Here is a 20,493-nt window from a genome sequence, read left to right on the forward strand (position 1 = left end):
CATTGTGACTACATTTCTAATTTTCATTTTATAATTGTCAAATTCTTTGCAAGCTCTTTACTACTTAGATTCACATCTAATAGCATTTAACTTTGTTTGGCATGCCTTACTGTTAAATGGCTTCATTTTCAAGCAAAATAAAGAAAAATGCCAGTGTTTTTCACAGTAGAATTTCTTGCCTACAAAACTTAACTTATGTAGGTGCTTGGTCTGCCATTGACAATATGATGTGTGTTCATGGTTTGCACCATGTTGCAGTATTCTTTTAATGTTTAATAATCTTGCCTAATAGCCATATTTCATTGAGAAATGTGAAAATTCTACTTCATTCTATCTTATTTTCATAGCAGTGACAAGCCCAAATACATACATATGTTTCTGTAAGTATCTTCCCTCAGCTAGTATTCTGTGATATTGCAACCCTTCAGAGACATCATCTTTGTTTCCTATAGTTTTCCAGTTTCTCAATATTACCATACATCTGGTGAAATGTGTCTGTACTTTAATATTGGTCTCAAGTTAGGAATATTTACTGTGTGTGCTCTTTTTATGTAACACCACCAGAAGGAGGTCCAGTTCATATGCTGAGGCATTTTCTCATAAGGTGTTTGCAGCCCTTTCCTTTCCATTTGTTCTAGTTCTGCTGTAAACATCAAATTGTCTCAATGATCTTTTTTTGAGTCCAGCCAGTTTCTGTGCCTATTGGTTCATAGGTTGGTACTAGGCTATCAGCCCTAGTGCCTATACAAGCCTAGCCATAACAATTCCCTGGTTATTTCTTCCCACACTATTTACTTCCCTGGACTCCTGTCTAGCAGGGCGACTGATGTGATCCCCGGGGTGAATTTCCTTTCTCCCATCCAATCGTCATGGTTCCTTTTGAAGAGGACCAAAGAGGCACTCTGCTTGACATGTATGGGCAATCTATTCCAGAGTGTGGGAAGTCTCTGGGTCAGGAACCTATCCCTCCAGCATGTTTTGTTTACTGTGATGAAAAGGTTTAGATCCCTGGAGCGTGTGGCTCTGAGGGATTGGGATTTATTTAAGTGTAGCATGTCCAACAGCTCTGGGTTTGACATGGCCTTGTATGTTAAGCAAAGATCGCCTCTGAGTAGACGGTATGTGACAGAGTATAGCTGGAGTTTTTTAAGGCGGTCAGTGTAGGGCATCTGCTTTAGGCCTGCGATTCTTTTAGTGAGGTATTTCTGTGGCCTTTCCAGTTGTTGCAGATGTCTTGAGAGGTACATACCAAACGAGGCATTGTATTCTATAATGGGTCTAATGAGGGATGAGTACAGTGGGACAATGACCTCCTTTTTTCTGGATGAAAAGCCCTTAGTGATGAGATGTGCCACATAGAAGGATTTCCTGACTGTTGTGGCGATGTGGTTATCGAAGGTGAGACCATTGTCCACCTGTGTCCCTAAGTCTTTTGGTAAGTATTTCAGAAAAGAAGCACATGTTGTCCTAATTACCTGTACAGGAATTTCTAACGTTGTTACAGTCAGAAGCACAATGAAATTAGTGACATTTGTTCATATTTTAGTTGCTATTCCCTCATTGTTTTATCTCCTTTTCAGCAGTTTGCATACCAGTTATTTCATCTGAATCCCTGGTTAAAACATCTTCTATCTCCAGCAGCCTTCTACTATGTGCGTCTGTGTATTCTAGCAGAGAGACGCTAATTTTTGAGATGTCAGAGCGTATTTGGTCAGTCTTTCTCTCTAGTGTAACTAAGGATTTTTCTCCTTCAGCTGCCATTACCGTCTCATTGTCTCACCTCTGTTCCTTACTATGTTTTGTCCTCTCATGAGTTTTCACAGTCCCTTTTACTTCACTTTTTATATTTTTTGTTGACCGTCTGAATATCATCTGTATTTCAGTTACCAATTTATGTTAAAAATGTGTGCAGTACTTTGCAGGCTTTTGCTGCTTTTAACACTGACAAACTTAGAGCATGGAGAGCTAATACATCCGATGAACGCTTTCAGCTGTAAGCTTCTTCAGATCGTAAGCTCTCGCTGCTCTCCTCTCAGAGTAAGAAACAAGTAGATGACAACACCTGCTAGTTATCCAGTCAAGTAATAACCAATGGCATGTCTTTTGTTCACCAGACTCCTAAACTGCACCAATAAATAGCCTCCTATTCTTTAGAATCGGCTTGAGTGGTGCCACAGTGTTCAGACCAGGAAGCCGATCAGCTGCCAAATTCACTATCCAGCTTGTTTTGCATATTTCGGTGTGATTGTTTGACCTTCTGTAATGTTGTAAGGCACACTTTGAACAGCTTTGAAAACAAAGCTATATGTAGAATGCATCGACACATGAAGCGCAAGTGCATTCGTAGGATCTAAATTGTGAATATCCCTTTGGTGGCAAAGTATTCTGTCTTTCAAATGCTGGTCCGTCTTGCCAGCGTAAAAAGCTTCACATTGGCAACAAGACGTAAGGTACACGAAGTGTCAACTGTTGCAGTCTGCATACATATTAAATGTGTAGCCCTTATTAGTTTTTGGATGTGCAACCATGTTGCTACTATCAGTCAACGTACACGCTTTACCTCTAGTGCATTTGAATGTCCCTTTTCAATCAGGCATCTTTTTGCGATTAAATCCATCTTTGTTGCATAGCAATCTTTTCACATTCTTCTTGTTTTTGAAGGTGAACCTCGGCTGCTCACCTACTATATCTCTTATATTATCATCCTCTGTAAGTATCGGCCAAAATCTTTTGATTATTCGACATATCTGTTTATTGTCAGTACTAAAGGTGAGTGCACAGTTCAGTGTGTTACCCTTCTGTTTCTTTGGATTGTCATTGTTGCTGCTTGGTTCCTTCCTTGTGTAGTAGGGTCTACCTTTCCCATTTCTTAGTGCACTACGATCAGATTTAATTTTCAAGTCATTTGTTTTGTATCCTCTATTTTGAAGATTTCCCTCAAGCTGTGAATACTCTTTTTTTTAAAAATTGGCATCATCAGTACAAAGCCTAGAAATCCATAGTATTTGGTTCTCCATGATATTCTTAAATATATGGCTGGGATGCATGCTTTGGCGATGCAAATAGTAATTCTTCCATGTCTCTTTTCTGTGTAATTTGGTGCTGAGCCTCCCTTGTTGCAATAATAATTCGACATCCAAGAAGTTGATTGCTTCCCTGGATGATTTAACTTTGAATTCCAAAAATGTGGTGCTTATGTTCAAGAACGCTGTGAACATTGCCAACTGTTCCTCGTCGCCTTGCCACAAAATAAAGATGTCATCCACAAATCGGCCATAGTATAGTACCTGTGAATGCCATAGATTTTCATCGCTGAGAAGCTTACTTTCTTCCCAATAGGCTAGTACTAAATTAAAGTAACTATTGGCACAGGGTGTGCCCATGGCTACACCCCATGTCTGCCAATAGTAATCTCGACCATAGACAAAAACATTGTTTTCTAGGATGAGGTCCAGTAGGGAGCGCAAAAGATCTGCATGAAGTCCAATAGGATGGAGATATTCATGAATAGCTTCGATCCCATAGCTGTTAGGGATCACTGTAAACAAACTATTGGTGTCCATTCTAACAAGACCAATATCAGTCATGCTGGTCAGATTTTCTGTTTTATCAAAGAGGTCCAATAAAAAACTACCTGTGTCCTTCAGTACTGAACCCACTTTATGTAGGACTTTTTTCAATTCATTTTCCACAGAGATCGAGAAGGGTTCAGTTAGCCAGCCTCTTCCAGCTACGATAGGTCATAGAGGTGGATTATCAAGATTTTTGTGGATCTTGGGTAGGCCGCTGATGCTCAGAATGGTTGGTTGTGTAACTTGAAAAAAGTTGAATAATTCCTTGGAAATGCATATCCCATTCGAATAATGAACCACGGGCCATTGCTAACAACTCAGCAATGGCTAATTATGAATGGAGAGACCAAGGAATGAACCTGCTGCAATAGCAGCAGAGAAAGCAGAAATTCTCTCCAATACTACTATACAGAGTTTGCCTATTAAAGAACATGAACTTGTTGCGAGTTCTTTTACAGGGACTAGACCAAAAGAAGGGGTGGTTCGTGTACCGTTTAAATGTCAGCTCCTGGTTTTTATGAACCAGTATACACACAGGAATCCAAGATCCCGAAGTCAAGAAAGAAGGCTAAAGAAATTAACCTTCTTAGTATTGTGGACAAGACAGTTGTGAATTTGTCTCAAAAATCTTTAAGTTAAGAGCAGCTGCAGTTGTTAAACAAAGTCTTTTAACATTCATTCCCTCTCTGCGTTCTGACTTCAATGATTTTGTAGTGGACAAGAAACAGTTTGGTAGGAACATTGCTTTGAAATCAATATTTGGCAAAAGAAATGACGGTACACAGGAAGGCTACAAACGACCAAGTACTTTTGTACCGGTAAATACCCCGCAGTGGAACTTTTTCTTAGGTTATGTGAAAATGAGGTTGAAAGGATTAGGATAAAACCAAATAAAGGCAGACTTTTTCACAATATTACTTATCAAGAAAAACAAGCACTTTTTCAACTTGAAGAAAATGAAGACCTTGTCATCAAACCTGCTGACAAAGGGGGGGAGCCACTGTGGTACAGAAATAGGATGTTCAATATGCTGGAAGATGAACAGACTTATAAAAAGATTAGTAAAAGGGAGCTAGATGCAATTGTTAAGAGCTTTCAGAGCAATCTGTTTGATATGCTCATGGAAAGACGCATTTCGAAGGAATTATTAGACTTTTTTCAAGTTATACAACCAACCATTCCGAGCATCAGCAGTCTACCCAAGATCCACAAAAATCATGATAATCCACCTCTATGACCTACCATAGCTGGAAGAGGCTGGTTAACTGAAGCCCTCTTGATCTTTGTGGAAAATAAATTGAAAAAAGTCCTACCTAAGGTGGGTTCAGTATTGAAGGGCACAGGTAGTTTTTTGTTTGACCTCTTTGATAAAACAGAAAATCTGAAAAGCACCACTGATATTGTTCTTGTTACAATGGACATCAGTAGTTTTGTTTATAGTGATCCCTAACAGCTATGGGATCTGAAGCTATTTGTGAATATCTCCATCATATTGGGCTTCATGCAGATCTTTTGGGTTCCCTACTGGAGTTCATCCTACAAAACAATGTTGTTGTCTATGGTCTAGATTACTATTGGCAGACATGGGGTGTAACCATGGGCACACCCTGTGCCAATAGTTATTCTAATTTGGTACTGGCCTATTGGGAAGAAAGTAAGGTTCTCAGTGATGACAATCCATGGTGTTCACAGGTTCTATAGTATGGCTGATTCGTGGATGGATGATATCTTTAATTTGTGGCAAGGCGATGAGGAACAGCTGGCAATGTTCACTGCATTCTTGAACCACAAGCACCACATTTTTGGAATTCAAAGTTAAATCATCCAGGGAAGCAATCGACTTCTTAGATATTGAATTATTATTGCAACAAGGAAGGCTCAGTACCAAATTACACAGAAAAGACACATGGAAGAATCACGATTTGTATCGCCAAAGCATGCATCCCAGCCATATATATAAGAATATCATGGAAAACCAAGTACTACAGATTTCTAGGCTTGATACTGATGATGCCAATTTTAAAAAAAGTGTTCACAGCTTGAGAGAAATCTTCAGGATAGAGGATACAAAACAAATGGCTTGAAAATTAAGTTTGATCATAGTGCACTAAGAAATGGGAACGGTAGACCATACTACGCACGGAAGGAACCAAGCAGCAACAATGACAATCCAAAGAAACAGAAGGGTAACATGCTGAACTGTGCACTCACCTTTAGTACGGACAATAAAGAGATATGTTGAATAATCAAGAGATTTTGGCCGATACTTACAGAGGATGATAAAATAAGAGATATAGTAGGTGAGCAGCCGAGGTTTACTTTCAAAAACAAGAAGAATGTGAAAAGACTGCTGTGCAACAAAGATAGATTTACTCGCAAAAAGATAGCTGATCAAAAAGGGACATTCAAATGCACTAGATGTAAAGCGTGTACATCGATTGATAGTAGCAACATGGTTACACATCCAAAAACCAATAAGAGCTACACATTTAATATGTATGTAGACTGCAACAGTCAACACTTAGTGTACCTTACGTCTTGTTGCCAATGTGAAGCTTTTTACGTTGGCAAGACGGTGCAGCGTTTGAAAGGCAGACTACTTTGCCACCAAAGGGGTATTCACAATTTAGATCTTAAGAATGCATTTGAGCTTCATGTGTTAATGCATCCTACGCTTAGCTTTGTTTTCAAAGCTGTTCAAAGTGTGCCTTACAAAATTGGTGAAGGTGATGTAAACAATCGTACCGAAATATGCAAAACAAGCTGGATAGTGAATTTGACAGCTGATCGGCTTTCTGGTCTGAACACTGTAGTGCCACTCAAGCCGATCCTAAAGTATAGAAGGCTATCTATTGGTGTAGTTTAGGAGGCTGGTGAACAAAAGACCTGCCATTGGTTAATATTTGATTGGATAACTAGTAGGTGTTGTCATCTACCCTAGAGCCCATTGGTCAACTTTTGTTTCTTACTCAGAAGAGAGCAGCGAGAGATTATGATCTGAAGAAGGCTTGCAGCCGAAAGCACTCATCGGATGTATTAGCTCTCCTTGTTCTAAGTTTGTCAGTGTTTTTAAAGATTTCATTAAAAAGTTTTTTGTTTTAGTTTTTTTTATTAATTGTGTAACCAAGGCCGTGGAAGTGTACCGAAGATTGTTTTATATTTTGTCTTTGATTCACGCGGTATCCTTGGCAGGTCAGCAGTGTCTTTCTTTAAAGTTCTGTTTTTAGCTGCTCATACTGCCATCTCTATCCTGGAAAAATGTACATACCCATTTTCAGTGTTAGAGGAGAGTGATGCATATAGCCAAGCTAGCATTGGCTAAGTGGATGTAATGCCATACAGTTGGGTACTGTTCATGAAATATCACTTTATATAGTAATGGGCATTTAAGTAAGTATATGCAGTGTATTTAAGCATGCATTCATTTTGTATTTTGCCAAGTGTTAGTTCTGGCTTCAGTGGCTTGTTAGGATTGTGATAGTAGTCACTGAAAACATTTAGATTAACAAAGTTTTGATTTGTAGTAAACTGCTTCCTCTGTTGAATTGCAGTGCATCACCTCTGCAGGCAACAGTTGTGTTTCTGTGTGTTTCTTATCAAGTGATAAAGTGTGGCTGTCTGTTTCTTATCTAGTGATAAAGGGTTGAAGAATATGTTGTTTGATTTACTTGACATTTTTCTTTTTCTATAGGTGGTATTTTGCAGTCATCTCTATGTCAGGAGTGTTTGCTGTTACCTTTTCTGTGATCTTTGCATATGTTGCAGATATAACACAGGAGCATGAACGCAGTACGGCCTATGGATTGGTAAGTATTTCAGAAACGAAGCATCTATTGTTCTGAAATGCCTGTGAAGGAATTTTTTACCTTGTTACAGTCAGAAACAAAATTAATAAGTAGGCTAATAGTTATTCAAAATGGCAGGTCAATCAGAATCAAAATTAATTAGTAGGCTAATAGTTATTCAAAATGGTAGATACTTACTGTAGTAAATCACAAATAATTTTGATATTTGGTAAGAATAAGTGAGGCATTACCATGTATTTGTATGTTCTGTGGTGTAGCTAAGAACAAATGATTGTGGATGGAATGCAGCAGTATTGAGGTAAGCTTTTGGCATAAGAGCAGTGGCACCAAGCTATGACCTAGAGCGTTATCTGGACAGAATAACACACTGACATGTTTAGAACAGGCTAAGGCCCTTCTGTAGGTGCTACTGATTGTGATATGTTTAGAACAGGCTAAGGCCCTTCTGTAGGTGCTACTAGGTAGGTAGAGGTAGTATGTCATGTTCACCTCATACTTAAATAGGTACTTGATTCCATCCTGGGTAGAACCACCTTAAAGTGTCCTCCAAGTCTGTACAAACAGATAAGCAGTGTTTTTCGTATGGTACCTAACACCTATCTTGTTGTAGTCCTATCACTAACTGAAAATGACTGTAATCTGTCAACTTATTATGCCTCATGTATTACATTGTATTCTCAGCTTGATGTAACTAATCACACTGCTTTGTATATATTTGTAATTTACTTGTTTGTTATTTGTCATTGGAACTTTTCTTCGTGGGTCTCTGCTGAAAACAGACTCTTCTTGGCCCAGTGGACTTCCCCAGTCATCAAACTGAAATAAATAAATAAACATTTTAACAGTAGCAGAAGGCAAACGGGTAACATTTGTAGCCATAAGCTCACTTAAATGTAGTTAGCATTTCCATGTAAAATCTTCACTACCAGCAAGCTTGTTAACCCCCCTCAAAAAAAAAAAAATAGTGCTGCTTAGATAACCAGGAACCCAGAAGGTCTAACCTAAATAAAGTAGCACAGATTTTGGCGAGAAGTAGCAGTCCAAGAAATACTAAGCTCTGATTGTGTATTTGATACAGCTTCCGATGTCCTTCAAGGATGCATCTGCAGTCCTTACAAATGGGTTGTCCTGTCGTCAGGCAGTCCTTCGGTCGGCCGGATTCCAAAGTCTGGGTCTGGCTTCGGCTGGTGTCGCACTTCACCCGACGTCATTGCGGCAGTTATTCGGGTATAAAGGCATCAGCCGACGCCATTTTCCCCAGTCTTTCTTGCCGCGTGGCGCCCGAAGCAGAAGCTGTTCGCAAGTGCCGGTCGGTCAGATCCAGAGATTACTACTACCGAATACTACTTCGAAGACTTCTATAAAGCTAAGTACCCCGTTGGGGACTCTTTCTTGCCTCAGCCGATGTCAGAGAAAGTTAATAACTGTTTATCTTGTGGGAAACAAATACCTCATAAAGATTTCCACTCCTATTGCATACATTGTTTAGGCCCAGACCACGACGTAGCAGCTTGTCTAGCCTGTGCTTCTTTTAACCGACGGACGCTTAGATGCCGCTCGGACTTTGCTGAACAGATTTTCGGCTCCGATTTTGCCTACATTATGCCGTCGGATCCTCCGACTACGCAAATAACCAAAAAGCACAAAGAAAAGGACCGACACTCGCGGTCCGCGGTTTCGGCTGAAACCGCGGTTAAGCAATCCACGAGTGTCTCGGTTTCGGCCGAAACCGAGCAAGCGGTTCTTTCTTCAGCCGATAACTTGCCTTCTACCGAGGCCTTTTCTATACTGGTAGAAACGGCTTCTGAAATCCAGCCTTCTGTTGCGATGTCACAGGATTTATCAGACACCATTCCACTAGATATTTCTACCCCTGCACGTGGAGCTGCTAGGCCTCCTCCAGCTATGTCTATTAAGGCCTTTGCCAGGGCTAAAGCAGCCAAAACTTCCAAACCTGTGCCTGCCAAGCCCCCCTCTCACAGGCCCAGTACCAGCTCCCATATGCTTTCTTTGGCCCAGGATCTCATCACTTTAATTCGTGGATCCCAGACTCATCCAGACAGGGCCTCTCTCCCTCCTCCAGAAAAGAGGCCTAGAGCAGAGCCCCGTGAGCCAGTAGCCACAGATGATTCTTCTGATGATTCAGACCATACAGACCCTCCTGAGGCTTCTTATTCTCCTTACGAAGACTCTGATGCTGAGGAGTCCATCCCTTCAGCCTCTCCTCCTGAGGAATTTTCCTTTGGGGAAACCTTGCATGCTATGAGGGAACAATTTCAGTGGCAGGGCCAAGATTTCTCAGACTCTAGAAAAAGGCTTAGGACCTTTCTACACTTACCACAGCATAGGCCTTTAGCTATTCCTCCAGTTCTATCTGTTGTTGATGATGCATTTAATGATGCTTGCAGTACTCCTGATACTTTACCTCCGGCTCCTGCTAAACCTGATAGGTACTACAGGGTCCCGGACACTCATCACCACTTATATAAGGCCCCTTTTGCAGATCCAGAGACTATCTCCCAGGGCCCCAAAGCTGTAGCAGCTACTTCTTCTAAAAACCCCCTCCCCTCTGATAGGGAATCCAGGTCCTTAGAGAGATGGGGTAAAAAAGTTTACACCTCTGCTACTTTGTCAGCTAGAGCTTTGAACTGCCAATTTCATATGATTCAATATCAAGAGTTTATGCTTGACCAGTTGACTAAAAAGCTGTCCTCTGAAGAATCTTTAGATAAAAAGTATGTTCAAGAAATGTTACATAACATACAGCAGGTTAGTAACCATTCTTTAAAATGTGGCTATGATGCACTGGAGGCTTCCTTTAGATCAGCCATGACTGGCACAGTTATCAGGAGGCATGCATGGTTGAAAGAGCAGGCATTACCAGACCATGTCAAATCTAAGCTTTTGGATGCACCTATGGACAAGGTCAATTTATTTGGTGCCCCCGCACAGCAGGTTCTGAAAAAGATGGAAGAGAAAGCAAAATCTGTGCAAACAGTAAAAGATTTCTTACAAGTTCAACCTCCAAGGTTTAGCAGGAATTGGCCCTCCAAGAATTGGTCCTTTCCGGACTCCTCTAAGGCACAAAGAGGCAGGAATAGGCGCTCTAGAGGCAGAAACCAATCCAGGGGTGCCTACAGGGGTCGCCAGTGGCAGGGTAACAACCAGCGAGGCACGGATACAGCCACCACCACTACAACAACTCAATCACAGTGACTTGGCGGTGGCACTGCCTACCAGGGAACAAATAGAAGCACCCTTAGGCGGAAAGCTAACATTATTTTCAAGAAACTGGCACTGCATTACAAGAGAAAAATGGATTTTGCAGACTATAGACAAAGGTTACAGGTTCCATTTCCATACATTACCAGGAAAGAGAGGAATGCCAAACCTACCACCTTCTCAAAGGGCAGAAGCTCTAAAACAAATATCTCAATTATTAAGAATGCGTGCTGTGGAAAAGGTACCATTTATGGAGCAAGGGAAGGGATTTTACTCCAGGCTCTTCCTGGTACCAAGAAAAGAAAACAAATGGAGGCCTATTCTAGATCTGTCCGCTCTGAACACATTCCTCATTGTTCCAAAATTCAAAATGCTGACCTTACAGCAGCTTCTTCCCATGCTGGGCAAGGAGTCTTGGCTGGTAACTCTAGATCTCAAGGAGGCATACCTGCACGTCCCCATAAGACCAATTTGCAGAAGATACCTCAGATTTCTTGCAGGATCAGAGCATTATCAATTCTCAGCATTGCCCTTTGGCTTATCTACTGCGCCCAGAGTGTTCACGAAATGCCTGGCATCAGTAATCGCTCATTGCAGACTTCAGGGTATTCAAATCTATCCCTACCTGGACGACTGCCTGATACAAGCGGACAACAAAAACAAATTAACAAAAGACTTACAAAGAGTCATCTACCTGCTACAAGCCCTGGGATACACAGTCAATACAAAAAAGTCAAGGCTGATTCCATCCCAAATAACCTTTCTGGGTGCAGAACTGGACACATCAAAACAAATGGCATTTTTAACTGCAGAAAAGAAAGAGCAACTTCCTCTCTATTTCTTGGCATTAACAAAGCAGAGCCATCTAACTGCAAGAAAAGTGCTACAAGCTCTAGGCTTCATGGCATCCTGCATAATTCTGGTCTCTCATGCCAGGCTTCATATGAGAAAGCTACAGTGGTACCTAAAGAATTTGTGGTCTCAGCACAAGCACAGCCTGGAAACCAAAATTCCAATGATCCCATGCCTGAAGCAAGAGTTCTTATGGTGGGCCCAGGCCTGTCAATCAAACACAGGACTGCCCTTCTGCAAAAGTCAACCAAGACAAACTATCACGACAGATGCCTCAGACCTCGGTTGGGGGGCACACATGATGGACAAGTGCATTCAAGGCCTATGGACTCAAGACCAACTGCATCTGCACATAAATTTAAAAGAAATGATGGCAGTAAAATTGGCAATCCAGGCATTCAGACCTCTTCTCCACGAAGGCCAGCTGTTGATAAGGACAGACAACACCACAGTTATGTGGTACATCAACAAACAGGGAGGCACACACTCATACACCCTATGCCGGCTGGCACTAGACCTATGGGATGTGGCTCTGAGCTACAACCTTCAGTTACAGGCAATTTATGTACCAGGGGAGGAAAACATTCTAGCAGACATATTAAGCAGAACTACAACAGATGCCCACGAATGGATGCTGCATCCGGACATCTTCAAAGCCATCACAAGAGAATGGGGATTACCACAAATAGACTTGTTTGCATCCCCATGCAATCACCAGTTGAAGAAATTCTGCACAAGGACTTACCACCCACTTGCATGGAAGGTGGACTCCCTATCCTTCAGTTGGAAAAGCCTGACAGCATACGCATTCCCACCACTTCCTTTGATGCACAAGGTGCTTCTCAAGATCAAAGAGGAACGTCCGAGGATCATTCTGATAGCCCCAGACTGGCCAAGACAACATTGGTACCCACTGCTGAGGAGCATGTCCCGGGAACAAATATGGAAACTGCCCCTGATCCCACTACTGCTGACACAGAACAACTACAACATTCTGCATCCAAACCTAAAAACTCTGCAGCTAACTGCCTGGAACATTACATAACAGAAATTAATCCAAATTTATCCCAAAGGGTTAAGGACATAATCCTGGAGGCTCGTAGACCTTCAACAAGAAAGAATTATGCAGCAAAATGGAAAAGATATCTCATCTGGAGCGCTGCAAAGGGGCAAGATGTGACACTGGTGAACATAGCCAACATCCTGGAGTACTTGGCGGAAATCTACCACACAGGCCTGTCCTATTCCTCCATCAAGATACATGCATCAGCTATTTCAGCACAATACAGCTTGGATCCTCCTGTCTTCTCGCATCCTCTGCTCAGACAGTTTCTGAGGGGAATTAAAAATGTAAAACCTCCCAGGAAACCTCCATTGCCAGCATGGGACTTGTACTTTGTGCTAGAAAAACTGACTCTACCTCCTTTCGAGCCAGCAGCTACAGCAGACTTGCAATACTTATCCTGGAAGACTGCCTTCCTGCTGGCAATAACTTCAGCAAGAAGGGTCTCTGAACTACAAGCATTAATGGCAGTACAACCCTTCCTGATCTTCCATCAAGATAGAGGGTCCATGAGAACAAATCCTACATTTATGCCTAAGGTGGTATCCAGAGTCTCTTTAAATCAGGCTATCCACCTTCCTACATTCTTCCCCAATCCACAGAACAGGGAGGAAAAGCTCTTACATACCTTGGATGTACACAGGCAATTACGCTACTACCTGGACAGGACAAAACAATAGAAAACTGACCAGCTTCTGGTAGCTTATGCAACAGGAAAAGAAGGAAAACCAATTTCTAAACAGACAATCTCCAAATGGATAGGAAATTGCATTAGACTTTGTTACTCCTACCATGGAAAGAAAACTCCAGAGAACATCAGGCCTCACTCCACAAGGGCCACAGCCACTACCACAGCTTTCTTACGAGGGGTGGCTACCAAGGACATTATAGAGGCTGCTACTTGGACCTCCGTGCATACATTTGCCAAGCATTATAACTTACCTCTATACTCTAGATCCCGTGCTGGCTTTGCCACTGCTGTTTTGCAAGGGATCCTGACTACACCATAATCTATTCTCATTTCCTCCTCCCTAGTTTAGCTATGGTATTCTACCCATTTGTAAGGACTGCAGATGCATCCTTGAAGGACATAGTACAGTTTTGTACCTACCATAAATGTAGATGTCCGAGAGGAATGCATCTGCAGTCAGGATTACCCACCCTCCTTTCCCTCTGAGGTACTCCTAGGGTACTTACCAATCTTCAGCTAGCTTGGGGGATCTATTATGGTGTATTTGTTTGTATATATGTACATACATGTTTATTTTGTGTGTTTGCTCTCTACTATTTGGAAACTTTGGCATTTATCCAAATTTAGCCTACCAAGAGGGCACCTGGCATCTGGGGCAAGAAACACTGAGGAAAATGGCGTCGGCTGATGCCTTTATACCCGAATAACTGCCGCAATGACGTCGGGTGAAGTGCGACACCAGCCGAAGCCAGACCCAGACTTTGGAATCCGGCCGACCGAAGGGCTGCCTGACGACAGGACAACCCATTTGTAAGGACTGCAGATGCATTCCTCTCGGACATCTACATTTATGGTAGGTACAAAACTGTACTTTTTCACAACTTTGCTGCATTTCTGCAGAAAAACTTAAAAAGTATATTGTTGCATTTCCCATGTATTATTTACCCTTACAAAAATGTTTTATACATATTTTCACATTTTACTTAAGTGCTTCTACTTATTTGAAAAAAATGACACATTTTGTACAGCTTTTCATGTAGATGTCATCCATGTTTGTTAGGGAACCCTCCATGCTTTCTGTAACATTTTTATGGAGAATAACGCTAACACTATGGCTCAGTTTGCTCCTCTACCCTGCCCCATTTTCCACCCACCCCCAGTCCTTGTAGATGTATTCCTACCCATTGTCATCTGATCATCTACCACACCCAACAGTCAACCAGTCAAACTCAATCCTACCCGTACACCTTTTTGATCTTCCCCTTCTTACCCACATTCTACAACCAATTCACTTTATCATCATGCTTCGCACTCACTACTCTCAGCACCACCCTTCTCTACTGCTATTATTTTTCTCATCTGTAGCCCTCATTTAATCGCCTCCAGTACATCCTATCATTATTTACTCTCTCATCTCAACAACAACAAGTCCTCTACTTACCCCTTACCACATTCAACCTCTACACACATTTAGACTCGTCCTTAATCAACCATAGGCCATCCTTCCCCCAACCACTCCATCAATAAAATACATCCCAGAAACTAAAAAACACCCTAGCCATAGATATCATTGTCTACAAGTGTCCTACCTCAAAACTCTTTCTAACATAGCAGCTCAATTACTAAGATGAGGTGACATCCACCCCAACCCAGGCCCAGTATCTACCACCATAAACACAAATAACACCTACATCCCACTTAAGCACAAACCCACTGACCTACCAATACTAAATATGAACATCTGTAGTATCATGAACAAAATAGATGAACTGCACTCCTCTATGTCTTTATATAACGTCAACATAATGCTCATAACAGTGACATGGCTTAAACCTCATGTCAAAGACAAATCCATAACCCCACCTGGTTATAACATTCTAAGGGTAGACAGACCACAAAAAAGAGGTGGAGATGTTGCCCTATTGTACAAATCTAGCTTAAAGATTCAAGTGTTACAAAAAAACTGTACAAACTACAATAATGCTGAAACTTTACTCGCCACTCTGCATCTAAGCCAACACAAACATCTAAACTTGCTAGGTATATATATCTCGCCAGGTTACTATATAAACACCCTAGAATCTATAATCCACTGGGCTTCCCACTCCCTCCCTCACGAAACCTTAGTGCTAGGGGATGTTACCATTGACTGGAACTCCACCCAAGCCCCAACACCTACTAATCACATTAAACTCTATAACTTTACCCAACTCATCCAAACTCCCACCTGTATAGATATAGCCACCATGTTAGATTAGATACTCACTAACCAACTTAATGCTGCCTACCAAAGTGGTTCACTTCCCAATTCTCTCAGTGACCATAACCCAACCTTTCTACTTCGACACAAACTTAAGTGTAACAACCCACCCTGCCTTCTACAAACCCACTCCTACAAAAACTTACGCTTAGAGCTATTCACTGTTATAAAATCCTGCAGCTGGGCTCCCACCAAAACTCTACCCGTGGACAATGCAGTTGAGTATTTTAATTTCACATTCCTAACAATCCTAAACCATCTAGCCCTAATAAAAACAATTAGAACATGTAGTAATCCTGCCCCTTGGTTACTTAAAACCACAAAGGTCTTATTAAAACAAAGGGACAAAACATGGAAATCCTGGAAACAACTTCAAACATACACAACTAGACAAACCTACCTATAACTTAGAAATAAGGCAAAAAAGCAGGGTAGGCTAGACAAACAAAATCACTACTTTACCCTACAAAATAAATACAGTAACAACCCACAAAATTTCTGGGCTGCAGTGAATGGCATCCTCCAACCTGGAAAAATCACTATACCACCACCAAACATAGCGTCCAGCTTTAACAACTATTTTACCTCCACCATACTAAAATTAATAAATGATACCAACCCCACCATCTCACTTCCAACCATCAAAACCAAAGTAAATTCCACCCCCTTATCACTCAAACCAGTATCTACATCAACCATCCAAATCACTCAAACCAGTATCTACATCAACCATCCAAAAACTCTTTGCCAAGCTTAAGCCAACTACCCTTGCTGTCAACAGCCTCCCAGCCAGATTCCTCCAGCTTGCTTCTAGGGCCATATCCTATCCAATATCAATTCTAGTAAACAGGTCCATCAAAGAGCACTATGTTCCATCATTATGGAAAACCTCATACATCATCCCTCTTCACAAGGGCAGTGCCTCCACTGACCTGTCCAGCTACCGTCCCATTGCAATCCTTTCACCCCTATCAAAAATCCTAGAAAGATGTATCCATCACCAACTTCTATCCCATCTAGTCTCCAACAACTTACTTTCCCAAACTCAACAAGGATTTCGACCTGACCATAGCACCACCACTGCCCCCATTAACTTCACCAATACCATAAACACATACAGAAACCAAGGGCAACTTGTATCTGCCACCTTCCTAGATCTATCAAAGGTATTCAACACTGTTTCACACAATAGACTACTATGCTCACTCTCCAGACTTAACCTTGATAATACTACATCACAATGGTTCCGTAGCTACCTAGGCAACTGGTCTCAATCTGTCAAATGATACAACTCCCTATCCTCCCCACTCCTAGTCAAATGTGGCATACCTCAAGGTTCCATTCTTGGTCCTCTTCTATTCAGTGTCTTTACAAACCAACTCCAGTTAGCAACCACAAAGTCCGACATTATCCAGTATACAGATGACACTACCCTGATCTGCTCTGCAATCAGTTTCCAGCTGCTACAATCCCGAGCTCAAGAATCCTCAGAAATAGAAAACTGGCTAAACAATTCACAGCTAATATTGAACTCTAAGAAAATACAACTAATGCTATTCAACCCAACAAAGACCCTTGACCCCACCTTCTCCATTCTTTCAGGTAATAAGACCCTCATAACTCCTGTTTCTGAGGCCAAACTACTAGGACTTACAATTGACCACCAACTTAAATTCAATAAATACATATCCCTAACCATCTCTAAAGTCCACAAAAAACTAGGCTTCCCCTATCGTAGCAATAAATTCCTAACCCCTGATTCCAGAACTGCCGTAGCCAGAACTCATCTCTTATCAACCCTACTGTATGCATCCCCAGTATTAATAAATCTAAATAAAACTGACCTTAAATTCTCAATATGCTGCAACAAAGTAGCTAGGTTTGCAGACAGTGCTAAATCACGCTCTCACCACTGCCAATCCCTGAATAAACTACACTGGTTAAAATTCCCTAACCTACTTCACTACCACCAAGTCAATTTAGCCCATCAAATACTGTACCATCCTGACAAAACTCCTGCCCTAACAGGCTTACCAAACTTCCATAGTACCAAAAGGGAACTTCGATCCAGTAACAAATCCCTAGTAGAAGTCATTCCATGTAATAATAAGTTGCAAAAATATGGAACACGCTTCCCCCACACCTCAGGCTAGAAAACCACTCTGCCACATTCAAAAAACTCCTTAAATCACAACTTTATGAAAACCAACTTTGTAACTATAACGACTCTCCCTGAACCCACCTCTGTTATGCAATTATCCATAGTCACCCCCTATTAAACATGTTTCCATGGTCTTACACTCTACCGTATGCAGATTAAATTCAATGTAATTGTCTATCATACTTTTTCTTCTATGCAGTTGATTGTATATTTATATATATATATATATATATATATATATATATATATATATATATATATATATATATATATATATTGTACTTAGGCTCACCTATATATCTTATAATCAGTTTTCCTCTATTTAAACTTTGGTTAATTTTTTTAATTATTGATAAACATTGTTACACTTTAATTTCATCAAATTACTTTGTAACCTGTGGAGCTTTTCTCCCCAGGACTCCACTGAAGAATCACACCTACTGTCCAGTTAGACAATCCTGGTAAACAAATGTTAATAACGTAAATGGGTTTGTAAGACATTTAACCACAATTGGGCAGAATCTTTAACATTTCCACAGGTATGGGGGATCCTCAAAAGGAGAGGAAGCAGAATTTACTCAGTCTTCATCATCTTGTTCTGTTGGGGGATCTTTGTCTGGCTTTATTTACTGTATAGGGAGCTGTTCAAGTGTATGGGAGGCAGTTCCATATCAGAATACTCAACTGGTCTTTCTAGAAACTGAACCTGCCAGTGAAAATAGGAAGCAGTAACTTTGGAGGTAATATATAGCAGCTGAGCATAGATAATGTCTGGAAGCTGTAGGTTGGACCTGGGATCTCTGTAAACCCTGCAAAATAAACACTGTGCTGTGATGGTAGTGACACCTGTAGGGTGACAGATGCAGCAACAGAGCCACTGGAATCTGAAAGGTCACCAGCGGGGCAAACTTTGAAAATGAGCAGTGTTAAATAAAGTACGGTTTGGGAGGAGTACAATTCACCATCATCTTAGATGCCAGCACAAACACAGCCGAGGTTTACAGTACTAGAACAGGTGCATAAATACAAACAGAAAAGATGGCATTAGGAAAACAAGTTGATGGAAAGGTGGATGCCTGAGAAAAAGAGAAGGGTGCTGCAAAGTTTGGCACTGTTAGTGAGGAAAAGGGACCTTAAAAGTATACTGCAGAAGAAAAAAATTGATGAGCACTTCTCATGTCCTAAGACAACTGGGCCGGGAGTGGAGCTTTTTTGTCAGCTGACATCTATCGGAGCATAACAAATAGGTGGGATGCTGTTAGATATCCGCAAAAGAGGAGAAAAAAGAGCTGTGCTGGTGCTGCATATCTTGAGAATATGTTGTTCTGCTTTTGTCGTAGTGAGAAGTTTGATAGATTTCCTTTCGGCAGCACTAAATCTTGTATAGTGATTTTGAAGCAGGATTGCTTTGAAGGAGATGGTGTTTTATCCCGTAAGTGACTGGAAAGATGAATCCTTGAAATAGGATGAGTCATCTCCTCTCTTTTACATCTCTTTATAGGTTTAGGGTGTGGCCTGTTTTTGAGAAGGTAGAAACATTCTAAAACCTTACTACACTGTCATGGTACAGCTAAACTCTTTACATACAAATGTATTTTGATATCGTGTTATATACCCTTGCAGAGGAGGAATCTCATTTTCTTGTCAGCAGGAGGAATAGGGCTGCCACAGGCATACATATGGAAAAAAAAGGAGATGTTGTTATGAGTTAATATAAAAGTGTGCCTGGACTGAACACTGAAGAAAGAGTAAAGTGGAAATTCTCATCCAGGTTGGAAGAAAGGGGGAAAAGGGGGCAAACCACAACGGCTGAAAAAAAGATTACAAAAAAAATGAAGAAAAGCACACACGTACACTGGTCTTGTGATTGAGAAAAAAATTTTTTTTTTCTCAGTCAAGAAACTGGAGCTTTTTTTTTTTTTTTTTTTTTTTTTTATTTTTTTTTTTACATTATTGTTGCTTTTTCGTAGCAAGAAAGTGTAGCAGTCTGGATCTCCTTGATGCAGAAAATTAGTTTTCTTGCTGCTGAGCTTTGATGTTTTGTGCTACCTTGAGTTAATTTCAACAAATTTATTGGATACCAATTTTAAAATGTTAGTCTGCCCATTTTAAGTCAGAGCAGTCTTCAGCACACCTGTGCTGCAGAAGATCCTGTGAATATTCACCACCCCAGATTCCTTCTTGTATTGCTAGGGATGCAGACCATATGTTTTAAATACTGCCCAAATGATACTTCAAAGAAAGATAATATAATTGTGTGAAGGTGTTCACCTAGGATCATAGGACGTTACTAGGCTATTGGCCCTGAGGCCCTTATAAGCCTAGCTAAGAATTTAGCCCATGTTTAGACAAATCAGCACCCAAAGCCCCTGTCCAGCAGGGACACGGGTGGAATCCCAGGTGTGTATTTTCTGTTTCCCCATCCAGTTATCCAGGTTGTGCTTGAAAAGGGGCAATGAGGTACTCCGCTTGACATGGAGAGGGAGTCTGTTCCACAGATGGGGGAGTCGCTGGGACACAAATCTGTCCCGCCAACAAGTCCTTTAGATGTCACAGACCAGGTTGAGGTTGCGCGTGCGGGTTACTCAAATGGAGCTTGACATGCGGATATGCAGTAGTCCCATCAAGGCAGGGTAGTAAAGCTTTAGTGGAGAAGACACATTAATATTATGGACATCCACCATCATTCCTCATTTTGCAGTTTGATTTAGATTCTTAATTATAGATTAGTGGTGTGTGTGTGTGTGTGTGTGTGTGTGTGTGTGTGTGTGTGTGTGTGTGTGTGTGTGTGTGTATATATATATATATATATATATATATATATATATATATATGTGTGTGTTTACTGTTATTTCACTGAACTAAA

General features: G+C 41.1%; 1 protein-coding gene across 2 annotated transcripts in view; it reads left to right on the forward strand.

Moving 5' to 3' along the window:
• LOC122787281 (hippocampus abundant transcript 1 protein-like) overlaps nucleotides 1-20,493 on the forward strand; it is an 880,512-nt gene that overhangs the window by 583,235 nt on the left and 276,784 nt on the right. For both annotated transcript variants that reach the window (XM_044053901.1, XM_044053902.1), the window contains exon 5: nucleotides 7,264-7,378. In XM_044053901.1, coding sequence (XP_043909836.1) covers nucleotides 7,264-7,378 — 115 coding nt within the window. The remainder of the gene's footprint in view (nucleotides 1-7,263; nucleotides 7,379-20,493) is intronic.

The sequence above is a fragment of the Protopterus annectens genome, chromosome 13.part0, assembly GCF_019279795.1.
Source record: "Protopterus annectens isolate FY-2018-M chromosome 13.part0, PAN1.0, whole genome shotgun sequence".
NCBI classification, from domain to species: Eukaryota; Metazoa; Chordata; order Ceratodontiformes; family Protopteridae; genus Protopterus; species Protopterus annectens.